The sequence below is a fragment of the Mesitornis unicolor genome, unplaced genomic scaffold, assembly GCF_000695765.1.
Source record: "Mesitornis unicolor isolate BGI_N332 unplaced genomic scaffold, ASM69576v1 Scaffold16703, whole genome shotgun sequence".
Taxonomy (NCBI): Eukaryota; Metazoa; Chordata; class Aves; order Mesitornithiformes; family Mesitornithidae; genus Mesitornis; species Mesitornis unicolor.
This window is the reverse complement of record NW_010175483.1, coordinates 1-12,112: the sequence shown is the minus strand read 5'-3', so window position 1 is coordinate 12,112 and position 12,112 is coordinate 1. Positions and strand designations below refer to the sequence as shown.

Genomic DNA, 12,112 nt, shown 5'->3' with positions numbered 1-12,112 from the left:
TCCCTTTCCCCTACGCTGCTCTCCAACAGGAGTTTATTATATTTAGGTGTTCTTGGCCTTCTGCCTTTGTCCTCCTTGTTACTTACAGTCTCCATGTCGGGCTATGCCTGTTACTACTATTAGGGAAACTCTGTCTTCCAGATATTTTAAAGGAAGAATGGTTTCTCTCACTCTTGCAGCTCTGTGAGCATTCCCTGGGTTCATGTGTAGCTGTGGGACGTGGCTCTGCTCGCTGCGCAGTCCTCAAATGGTCCAAAGCCTCACTGGCACATCTGCACTTGGTCCTGCTCTTATCTCTTCAGGCCGTAGCTCCTTGGTGAAATAAAGATGTGTAGATTAAGAACCACCGTGGTACACGATAGGACTTTTATATCTGTTTCATCCGTAAGGGCCTGTAATGACTGATGCCATTGGGCTGTTTGTCAGCGTTCCACACAGAGAGATCCTGAGGTTCATCTTGAATGCAGCAAGAGTTGTTTCTGGAGCTGTGTGACACTTGAAAGGTGCCACTGAGAAAGGTGAAGTCTGTCTCTTCAGATCTGGTGAAGATGGGAACTGATGCTGAAACGTTGAATGCAGTGCACAGGGAGAGGAGCCCCTTGTTGTTGAGCTATAGGAAGGAACCTTTTTTAAGCCACTAGAGGGATTTATTCGTTACTGAAGTGGTGGAGGCCTCAAGTGGATTCTGGCATTGTCCGTCCTGAGTCTTCTTGCCTTGGCCTGTCAGGACAGCCTTTTGTTAATGTGCTAAGTTGTCAGCAGCAGCCTGAAGTAAGCCTGCTATGGCTTATTCCTTACGATGCAAGAGTAAAAGCTTTTATCATTTTATTTTTTTAGGCCAATGTGATGCTTGAATATGATACTGACGAAGCTCAGGCTCTGTTAGAGAAGAATTTGTCAACAGCCACAAGAAACCTTGATCTTCTAGAGGAAGACCTGGATTTTCTTAGAGATCAGTTCACCACTACAGAAGTCAGTATCCTTTCTTCTTAATTATTTGCAGGGGAAGAGGTGTATGTGAAAGCTGGCACACGGGTAATTACCAGTTTCCTGACATTTTCATTTTAGACTGGCTTCCCTTAAAATTCTGTAGCCCTCTAGAAGCTTAACCTTTCCTAGCAATGAAACAGGACGGTGTTTCCAGCGCTGAGCTGAGGGTCGGTGTAGATGCAGCAAAGCCCGTGTTTGTGATCGAGTCCCCGTGAAACCACTGCAGTGGCGCTGACCCTGCTGGGGACTGAGCTGCCAGGGAGGGTCGGGGCTGCGGAGCGATGGCTCCACTGCAAACCAAGCGGCCCTTCCTCTCTAGAGCTCCCTCGGGCGGTGTTGTTCTTTGGGCTGTTGCTGATCTTACCCTTCAGCTGCCATGGTGGTGTTCTCCAGGCCCTGCAGCAAGCTTGGTGCTAGCTCAGGCATTGCTCAGCTTTGTTACTTCTTTATTCTCTCATGAACCTCCTCCAGGGATGTGGTTTTGGGGTTGTTTTTTTATACTTTCTACTTAAAACTCTTTTAATGACAAGGATAGCCATCAACTGAAGCATTAGGTTTAATAAAGGCTCAACTACTTGGGGTTTTTTGAAGCTGATACTTCAGATGCCTTGGTGCTGCAGGATGCCTGAAGCAGGTAAATACGGCTGAGGTGGGCAGTGACTGAACTCAGAAGAGTTGCTGTAAGTAAAACAAAGAAGTGTTTCTCCATAGTATCTTTTTGGAGGTTTTTAAGTAAATGGTGTAAAAGCTGCAGTAATGAACAGTTTCTGGTGTTCCTGTGTGTTACGGCTTTGCACCAAGCCAGCGTTTTCACTACGTGGTTTCAATGCTGACCGTCACAGGTGAAGTGTGTGTGGTGAGCTGTGTAACCTGCTGCTTTCTCTTTATTCCTCTCTTTCTTTTATTTCTCCAAATGCATGAGCTATTTCCTTAACTCCACGCCCTCAGATATGGCTAGAGTTTATAACTGGGATGTAAAGAGAAGAAACAAGCAAGACCCTTCCAAAAACAAAGCATAGTTTTGCCAATTTTAAATGTGGTTTCAATTTCCAAATATTTTTTATTTAAACACCCCCCCCCCCAAAGTTCATTCTTAAGGGACTGAGTTACTTCAAGCATTTCAGTCAGTGGTAAAATATATCAAAACTAATGGGGAGCACCATTTTATTTATTTGTAAACTCAAAATTTGGTTTCGTGCATGCTTCATGAAATGAATTATTTGAAAAGGCACCACACGGTCCAGCGAAGGACGCAGCCTTTTGATCAGACCAGTCTGTCATGAACGAATTGAAACCTGAAAGCTTGTCTGGGAAGTTGAGGGGCAGTAATGGAATGGGGCCTGACATCCTAGCAGGTTACGGTCACGCAGGGGTTTACTTTTCTTCTCTGCGTGCAGCTGATGAGGTTCAGGTTGACTTGGGTTGGGCAGACGTGCAGCTGTGGTGTTCTAGGAAACAAAACATGCCCTGAAATCTTGGCTTTTTTCTCAGTCAGTCAATTGGCAGCATCAGCCTGCGAGCACTCCTGGCTATCACTGTGGACAGAGTTGTTTTTAATGACTCTTGGGTCGGTTAACCGCCTGTCACTGAATTCTCAGCACTTCACATCCAACAGTTGGTGACTTGTCTGCAGAGAGGAACGGTCATCGAGTCAACAGCACAAGCCGTGTCCAGGCTGCAGGTGATCTCACCCTGTTCTCTCACCCCTGTGCACACACTGCTCATCTTTGCAGCTGTGCTGCACAAGGACACCAAAACGCCGCTAGCCTGTGAACACGAACCCCCTCTTTGTGATCCCTTAGACAAGATGCCCAGTTCCAGTGTCTTAACACTCTCAGCCTCCCGGGTGGTAAAACCTGTATGGAGAAGGATGGTTACTGAGGCCCCACGTCTGGTGGTCACAGTTGCAGTGTTTTTTGGTTCTAATGAAGCCTTGCAAGATCGTTGCCTTTTACCTCTGCAGTTTCTCTCTAAAATGAAATGCTCAGTGGTGATGTCAGTGGCTAACATTCACATTCTGTGACTGAGAATACAGGTTGCGCTGCAAAAATAAATGCAAATGTTAACTGTTCAATCTTCACGTAAGAAACAATATACCTGTAAATTTTTTGTACTTTTATTTCGTGATATTAAAATAGTAAAACTAAGCAGTTGTGGCAAACACCTGCTTTTGTGCATCTTTCTTTGGGTGAGAAGGTCGTGAATCTGCTGTGTGAACTTTCGTAATGTTCCCCTCCCTTAGGTGAGGGGCTGGAGGGTGAACAAACTCAGCTGCAGCAGCAGACATGAAAAGCGTAGCTGTGAATGCTGCCTTGAACCAAACGGGGAGTGAGTCAGCACGGCCGAGTTTGTGAACACAGCAGCTGATGAGGCAGCACCGTGGCTGTGGAAGAGCCAGAGCTGCGGGCACGGCCATGAAACGGGTAACTCCTTACTCCCTGGTAAGCAGCTGGGCTTGCCCGTCTGTTCCAGTGTCTCTGGCTGCAGCAGAGGAATGTTCAGCTCTGCTGTGTTATTTGACTTGCAGGTATCTGCCGGGCTGCGTGTGGGGCTGCTTCTCGCCCTTTCTTTTTAAGAGCATCAGCAATGACGGGAAAGGCAGCGGCAACACGTCCTGATTTCTCTTGCAATTTTCTCTTCAGTGTGGATCATGAGATCCCCACAGGCTAAAGCGCGCTCCCCCTCCCTGTGCCCGGGCCTACGGCAGCAGTTGCCTTTGTTGCGCACAATGAAACGGCGAGTTAAGCATTTCTGCGTGAGCAAAACAAGTCCTGTGTGCAACTGCCCGTGGCCTAATGCTGGGTACCAGGGGTGGGAGTGCTCAGAAGGTTCCAAAGGTATCTGGTCTGGGGGAAGGGAGATGGCTGTGGCCATCAAACGCTTGTTTTGTTTGATACAGAATCACAGAATATTGGGAGTCGGAAGGGACCTCGAAAGCTCCCCCACTGCAACCCCTGCCAGAGCAGGATCACCAGACCAGGTCACACAGGAACACGGCCAGGCGGGTTTTGAATGTCTGCAGAGAAGGAGACTCCACAACCTCTCTGGGCAGCCTGGGCCATGCTCTGGCACCCTCACACTGAAAAAGTTTTTCCTCATGTTCAGGTTGAACCTCCTGTGCTCCAGCTTGGGACCATTGCCCCTTGTCCTGGCATTGGACATCCCAGAGCAGAGCCTGGCTCCTTCCTCCTGACACTGCCCTTTACAAATTGATCCCCATGAATGAGGTCTCCCCTCAGTCTCCTCTGCTCCAAGCTAAAGACACCCAGCTCCCTCAGCCGCTCCTCATCAGGGAGATGCTCCACTCCCTCCATCATCTTTGTGGCTCTGCCCTGGACTCTTTCAAGCAATTCCTGTCCTTCTTGAACTGAGGGCCCAAGTAAACAAACAAGTCCCAGAACAAAATGAGGCAAGAGCTCAAGCTTTGCTGTGACTGATCCTTGTCCAGCGCTGCTCTCTGCTTTGCTGTGAAGTCTTTGTTACCTTGTGCAAGAACAGGTTTGCAGAGGCTGTTTCAGCTCCTGTGTCCTGCCTGCAGCGGAGTGAGGGGCTGAGGCTGGGCCTGGCTCCTTATGCAGGGAGCAGGGGTTTGCTCTGGGGGTTTTGCTGTGTTTCCACAGCTGCACTGGTTTTCCTCAGCAGGGTGGCTGGCTGGTTCTGACAGCGTGAGTATGGAGGGCACTGCTGCACAGAGCACCCATTCACTGGAGCCAGCCTGTGCCCAGCCCAGCTCAGTGTGGAAGTGGAGCAGGCAGGGGACTGCTCACTGATAAAGACTGGGGAGGGGGGAAGAAAAGAAAACGCACCAAGGTTTCTTTACAAGTTTTAAATTTCACATGATCACATAGTAACCGTTTTGCTAAATACAAGCTGGTTTGTTTTTTTTCAGTCACATACAGACAGCTAAATACAGCGTTATTTTCACATTTCGTTACAGTGCATAACAGAAAGCGAGGAAAGTGTAGAGTATGCTTTCATTCTGGAAGTTCTGAGCAATTTCAGTCGAACATGCAGGTTGTTTTTAACAAGTGGCAGTGCCCACAGACAGTTAGTTAGCTTTTGCTTTTTTTTTATTTAATTTTTTTTTCCTTTTTGTCCTAGAGTAAAAGAGCCCCTGACCTTTATCCTGTGAAAGGTACCACCTTCTGGTGTCTCTAAGTCCCTCTTGCGCTAGAAGTCAAAGCGTTAAAACCAGTTGTTAGAAAAGAATTCTTAGCGTATCCTAGAAGTTCTTCATCTTAGAAAAAAAACGTTCCAAATTTTGTACAGATGAATCTACATTTTCTGTATCTTAATAAGCTGTCTAGAAAATGCAAGGAATTAGAAAAAGATGTATATAATGGTTTCTCTATCATTTAATATACCCATTTCTTACCTCTAAGTAGTTAAGACTGCGTACACTGTCTTCTCTATTGCTCCTCTTTAGAGTCATGACACTTGTGTTTTTAGACTGCAGATTTACTCTGAAGGCCTGAATGCACTCACTTCTTTAGGCTTGCTGGCATTTCTCTTTGGGAGCAGCAAAGGGGAATGTCTAAAACCCATTAAATAAAATATTGGTTGTCTCATGAAAAGTAATCTCTCCCCTGCTGGCCTGGTTCCTGCACAGAGAATTACAGAATTTTAGTTGCTGAAACACCACTCGATCCAACTTGGGACTGCTCTTAATGCAGCGCTCCAGCTCCAGGCCCTCAGCCAGGCAACCCAGGACCCCTTGGGAACAGCTGGGCCCAGAACGGCCACCACTTTCCCTGCCAGAACAGAGACCCCGACCCTTTCGTACGGCTCCGTCCTTGCCGTGGTGAGCCCAGGGCTACCAGACCTGCTCCCGGCAAACCTCCTGCTCTGTGCTGGCATCAGCCGCCCAGGGCCCGGGCAGGCTCCTGGGGTGTGCTCTGCAGCAATCATCTCCAGCTCTGCTTACCCAGAAAGAGATCTCGTAAAGGCATTGGTTTGGTTTGGTTTGAATTTTCAGGGCACTAAACTCGACCACAACTGAATCTGCCTGGAATTCACTGGGCTTTAGCACAGGGCTTCTGAGACCTTTATCACCTACTAAGGGTTAGCACAGCCGAGCTCACTGAAGGGTGCTGCCCACTGCCAGCCCTCCCCTCCACTTGCCACCAGTGCCCTCCCAGCACTGCCCAGGCACAGAAATTGTTCCTACAACACAATAAAAATGTTGGTCATGCTCAAGGATTTGGTTGTTTGGGGTTGGGTTTGCTGTTTGGGGTTTGTTTTTAAGAGCTGTAACAGGGAAACCACAGGGTTTTGTATTTTTTCTTCATACAGACCTGCCCGTGTGCTGCAAACCGTGAGAACGGGTTCAAAGGAAGAAATGGTCTGAACTCGACAGCAATCGAGGCCCACGCTTTTATAGATGGCAGCTTCAAAAGCTGTAACAAGTATTTTATTCTTCTCTACTTAGAGGCCTAAAACTCAAACGCTAGATGCCTCCTGTGGTTTTCACCTAATCCCTCCCTCCTGCCCAGTAGCAGCTTGGTGTACAAAGCTTGCAAACTCCAGTTAGAAAATGTCACTATGGTTTTTTTTGCTGTTAATAGGCTGAACTTCCCTAGTCTGCTACAGGAGCACAGTTACCCTGCTGCACTTCACAAGCTTACGTTAAAACTTGGTGGAAGCAACGCTGCCAAGTGGTGAGTGGCATCCCCAGAGAACATCCACCCTCACACAGCTTCTGCGACATGGCTGCCAGTGATGACCACCCTGTCAAATTAAAACACGGAGGAAAACAAATGCTACTCTCGAGTGTGCCTTGCTGCTTTCCTTCCCACCTGCTCAGACCCTTCTGGTGTGGGCACCACCTCCCCAGCGCTAGTTCTCGTCTTCCACGGGTGCCAAGAAAGAAAATGACACTTCAACAGCAGCAAGTGCTGATGGAAGCTGTTGCTTTCCACGCCATTTAACTTCTTTAGAAGCAAATCTCACCTTTTAGGATGTCTGATGCACCTGAGTTAAGCTTTTCAAGTTTTATATCTTGTTGGGTTTGGTTCCCCCACCCCTTTCTGTTCCTCCTTGTGACACCCAAAAGGTCAGCACGACAGAAACGTTGGTGTGTCCCACCTGGGTGCAACACCCCAGCGCTAAGCTAAAACATACGTGGACGTGGCTCTCTCCTTATGCTCTTGAGCACTTCATGCTACTGGAAAGCCCTGAACTCAGGGTACTTTCCAGGTACACACCTCAGCAGTAAATGCACTGAGCAATTACTGCTGCAGCAGGAGTTGCCGCTTGGAATCCAAGTTCAGCACAGCAAGAAAAAGCACTATTGGGGTGTAGAATAATTTAAATTTTAATTACCAATCAAAGAATTGCTGTTTCCATCTTTCATTTCCACTGAATATTCTTTGCTATCGAACTAGGTGCAAGACCATAAGAAGGAAAATTCAGAAGTGTGCACACTATGTCAGTAAACTTTTCCTGTGGCGTTGGCATTACGAGGAAACGGTCTCTGCGCTGCCTTTACACCTTCCTGGGAATCAACAGCTGACACAGACTAAGAAGTCCTCTTTCTTCTGCGCTGTCTGCCCATCTGTCATCCCACTGAGGTATCCATGCTGTGGTTTCAATACCCAGCACGGAGCTGTGGGCTTCCTGAGAAGAGGACAGCCCGTCCCCGTATACGCTCTCCTGCCCCGCGCAGCCCCTCATTGCCGCTTCCTGCCTCCTCGCAACATCTACACACGCCCTCGCTCGCTCTCCGTTAGGCTTGTAGCCCCCAGTTCTGAAAGGTTATTATTTGGAACAGAACATTTCTTTCCGGGGGGTCTGTTCTGGTGTCCAAAACAACGTGGGAGGCTGTTCACAACAGGAGCGCTGCTCTCCCTTCTGTCACACCGAGTTCTCTTAGCACAGTACGGTTGTTAGTAGAGTTCATCACCACTTGCCTCACTAGAAGAGCTCAGCACAAGCATCGCCTATCTGATTTCACCACTTCTTCTGAAGAGTGCACTACGTTCGGGACAAACCCGCTCTTTACCCCTTCCCATCCCTCCTGGATTGAAATTTCCCCTCTTTTAACAAGCTCATATATATCTCGAGTCAGATCAGTGAAGGCCTTCTCCACGTTAATGGCATCCCGAGCCGAGGTCTCAATGTACTTCATACCATAAGCAGCAGCCAGTTTCTCCGCCTCATGCCTGGTGACTTGCCGCTGCGTGTCAAGGTCGCACTTGTGCCCTACCAAAACAAAGACGATCTGGTAGGGCTGGACGTGCACCTTGGTCTCCTCCAGCCACTCGTGGACGTTCTGGAAAGACCTGCGGTTTGTAATGTCAAAGAGGAGGAGTCCGCCAACCGAGTTCCTGTAGTAGGCTCTGGTGATGGACCTGGAAATGAAGAAGCCACAACAGAAGTGTAAGTTACAGCTGTCTGGGAAGAAGGGCAGAGCGAGTTTCACATGGGTTTTGTTAGTCTGTGTCTTCTGAGGATTTCTTCTTGAGCCAAATGTAGCCCTTCTGAACATACATCTTTTGTTAAGAAAGCAGCAGTCCCACCACCCTGGCTACTCTGCAGACCACAGGGCAGAGAAGGTCGTGCAGGCAATGTCTTAATGCTTTTAGCTCGTGGTCTGTAGAGCTTGTCATTCACAAAGCCAACTAATCTTGGCTTGAAGGCTGGTTAGGGTTGGAAGGGCCCTTAAAGATCATCTAGGCCTGCTCCCCTGCCATGGACCACATTGCCCTGTCCAACCTGGCCTTGAGCACTGCCAGGGAGGGGGCATGCACAGCTTCCCTGGGCAACCTGGGCCAGTGCCTCCCCACCCCCACATTTCTGTTTGCCCTTTGCTGTCAGCCTCAAGCGCCCCAGCTCTCACCACATCAGTTCTCTGAACACCCTGCCAACCCCACTGCTTTAGAAGCACTAAGGATTTATCTGAAAGCAAACACCCATTGTCTGATAGACACACAAAAGGAGGCTAAAAACAAGAACTGGAAGGCAGACTGTGGGGTTGCAGCTCCTCTCCATACACCCAGGGCCTCAGCTCAGGGACACCCACTGACCCCGGTGCCTTCTCCGCTGTGCCACAGGTCAGGATGGCAGCGGGCACGGCTACAGCTGACGCACTCACAGGAGCCACCAGTCTGACCGCCCCAGCACCAGCAAAGTGCTACAAGAGCTTCCTAGGGGAATCTGCATGACTTCTGGGCTTGTTCCTGCCAAATACTGACAATGTGAAACAGTAACCAAAAAAAGACCCCCGAATCCTGGGCTGGGAAATGCAGTGTGTCTTCCACAACTCCTGTGAGCAAGGGCAGACTTCAAGGCGGGCAGAAGCAGCACCTGAAACCAGCTAACACAGGGCGGTGGAGCGAAGCTGAGCCCCTGAGGCTGAGCAGAGCTACAGCTCGGCGACCACCGCACGTGGAAAAACCAAGACCCGGTAGAAGCGTGGTGTGCCTGCAAAGTCATGGAGTCGTTCTAAATCCAGAAGCAATGACAGATTTCAATCCCGGGAGGAATTCATACCCGGGCCTGAATTCTCCTTGCCAGGAAAACGTAGGCACTGCTGCTTTTTACCTTGGGATGAGTCCTTTTTCAGACGCACAAGACTGTGTTGCTAGGGGTTACTCGGTCCAGTAGTGTGTGTGTATATCTCGTGAAACTGCCCCAAGAAAGGATGAATCAGAGTTATCAAGGATTGCTTTATCAACAGACATGCAGTGATGGGTGAAAAATCCACAGCCAAAACTGAAGCAAGCCAGAAGAGGAGGGGGGAAAGCTAGCTGGCTGCATTTGGATAATTTCTGCTTTCCCAATTATCTGGCTGAAGGACAGCAGTAGCTCTGCACACTTGGCACTGAGGGAATATCTGCAAGCAGATACTGGCGCTTTGAGTTCACCCCCACGCTGTCACGGGCATTTCTGCTTCTCCCTTGTGTTCGGTGCGTCAGCCCTGGCTCCTCCTGACAACATCAACAGCGCCTCAGGTACTTCTAAAAGACGTGACAGGATCTAAGCTGAACGCTGCTTTGAGGTAAAAGCAGGTGAAGGTCCCAGTGCCTCTTCTTAAAGCCTTTTCCACAGACTGTTTTCCTCACCCACCCCCAGGAAGCAAACCGTATTGCCGTCACGCTGTACACGATTCACTTCCCTCCTCCTGCCACACTCACACGTGCTCGCACAGAGCAGTTCAGGTATTTGCACCTATTTTGGCCAAGATTTAACACCACGGTACTGCCTGGGAGCTCTCCCCTGCTCTGTGCCCATGGTGGGGACTCCTGCACGTGGGGTCCACGGCTCCCTGTTCAAGTCCTTCCCTCTCCACCCAGGGAGCACCGCTGGCTGGAAGGAAACCCTTCTGTAGGTGGTGGGACACGGCTTCAGGGAGCAAGGGCTGCACATGCGTTTGCTTTTGTTAGCATGACACAACATCGTTTTTCAGACACGGCAATCACAGTAGCTGACCAACCAGAGATGGGCAAAACGTGCTGGATACAGGAGGAATTGGACCCTGCTCTTCTACGGCCCCAGGCAGCACATTTTGGGGCTTGATGTGGCAAAACAGAATAGCACACGCTTAACTGTAATACAAGCCTTGACTGCCCAGAAATTGCTTCTAATTTATGAAGAGCAAAAGAGCTCACAACAGGGGTCAGGAAGAGCAGAAATGCAGCACAGCTGCCATCCAGAGAATGCCAACAAGGTGTCTTCGAAATAACTGCAGTGGTGTCTTCCTCGTGGGGCAGCTGTTAAACTACACAAAGCAGGCTGGAAACGCTCAAATCAGAGAACTCTGTGAAAAAGCGGAGCTCATTCTTACAGATTTCTCTCTTAGGCAATTCCCAAGGCTGCAACGTGCTCTGGAGAGCACCAGCCCCATTGTGCTTCTTGCCTGCGCCCACATGTTTGAGAGGCTGCAGCTTATTCCCGTAATAGCTGCACTCACCTTTTGCCATGAGAAATGGCTCGCAGGAGGAACCCACGAGCTGCTGACTTTGTGAGACACAATTTGTCGCAGGGCTAACGGTGATTTGAAAGGGATAAACACAAAACAGACTTTTTGCCCGATTTTTATTTCATACTTCAGGGTGCACCATAAAGGCATCTGGGTTTGCTCCCTTCCCTCTAGCTTTTCACATCAGGAATTTCAGGCTGCGTGTTGGCAAGGGCATTTCAAAGAAGCGCGGTACGTTTTGTTATGTCCCTCGCTCTTCCTGCCCCTACACTCTTCCTTCAAACGCTGCTGCCCATCGCAGCGGCGCAGCCTGCCCTTGCGCTGAAGGTCGCCTGCTCATCATGCTTACAACCCGAGCACCAGGCCGGGTCAACCACCAGCACTAAGGGTAAGCAGCCTCCAGGGCCCCGAACTTCCTATGCGTAAAAGAAAGGAAATTGAAGCCATCCAACAGCTTTTGCTCTTCACAGCAAAGGCAGAAGCAGGGAACGTGTTTTCTACAGACCTCAGCCCCAAAGCTGGAAGCTGATGCAACCGCAAGCTAAAGCGCCTCCTCTCTCAGCAGAATAAAGCACCAGCTCCTCGCCTCGAAAGGCTGCAAGGTAGTAGAAGAAAAACCTGCCAGTGGATAAGGACCGACTACTGCACATCCTGGCCCAGAGGCCAGCACCACAGATGCAAAGGAAGGTGGTGAGAGGGGCGAAGGAGGTTTCACCAACTGAATGAAAGCAAAACACTCCTCAGGCCAGGCACTGCAGCACGGAGGCAGGAGCTGTGTGAAGCAGGAGCTGTGTGAAGCCGGGCAGGGATGGGGAGCAAGGGAAGTGCTCCTGGAGGGAGCAGAATGAAAGAGTGGATGAGGGCCAACGACACATGAAAAATATAAGCAAACGGGGGGCAGGGAGCTGAGGGTAAACTCACACCCCTTCCAAATTGGGACTGGCTGAGCAGCACACGTCCCAAGACGACAGCAGCCCCCTGCTTAGCTGCGGCCAAGCCTGCTCCAACCAACTGCTGTCTTTCCCACACAGTTCTGGGGTAAACTCCGGGACTGGTGTCCCACATCCCGCCTTTATTTTTCCTCATCGCGTCTCCATTACCATTGCTTAACATCCCAAATCGTTTGTGGCCGCGCAGCACCCGGTGTGGCCCCGTCATCCCTGCACAGCCCCGGCCGAGGGCTTGTCCCCGCCTTTCACTGTC

General features: G+C 49.8%; 2 protein-coding genes across 2 annotated transcripts; one reads left to right on the top strand and one right to left on the bottom strand.

Moving 5' to 3' along the window:
* Positions 1 to 837: 837 nt before the first annotated feature.
* On the top strand, positions 838 to 2,009 carry LOC104538267 (prefoldin subunit 3-like; the record flags this gene model as incomplete). Its single annotated transcript, XM_010181411.1, has 2 exons — positions 838 to 976; positions 1,939 to 2,009. Coding segments are annotated over 2 exons (210 nt in total), but the record flags the coding sequence as incomplete, so codon positions are not given.
* Positions 2,010 to 7,641: 5,632 nt separating this feature from the next.
* On the bottom strand, positions 7,642 to 8,339 carry RAB39B (RAB39B, member RAS oncogene family; the record flags this gene model as incomplete). Its single annotated transcript, XM_010181410.1, has 1 exon — positions 7,642 to 8,339. A coding segment is annotated over one exon (427 nt), but the record flags the coding sequence as incomplete, so codon positions are not given.
* Positions 8,340 to 12,112: the final 3,773 nt, after the last annotated feature.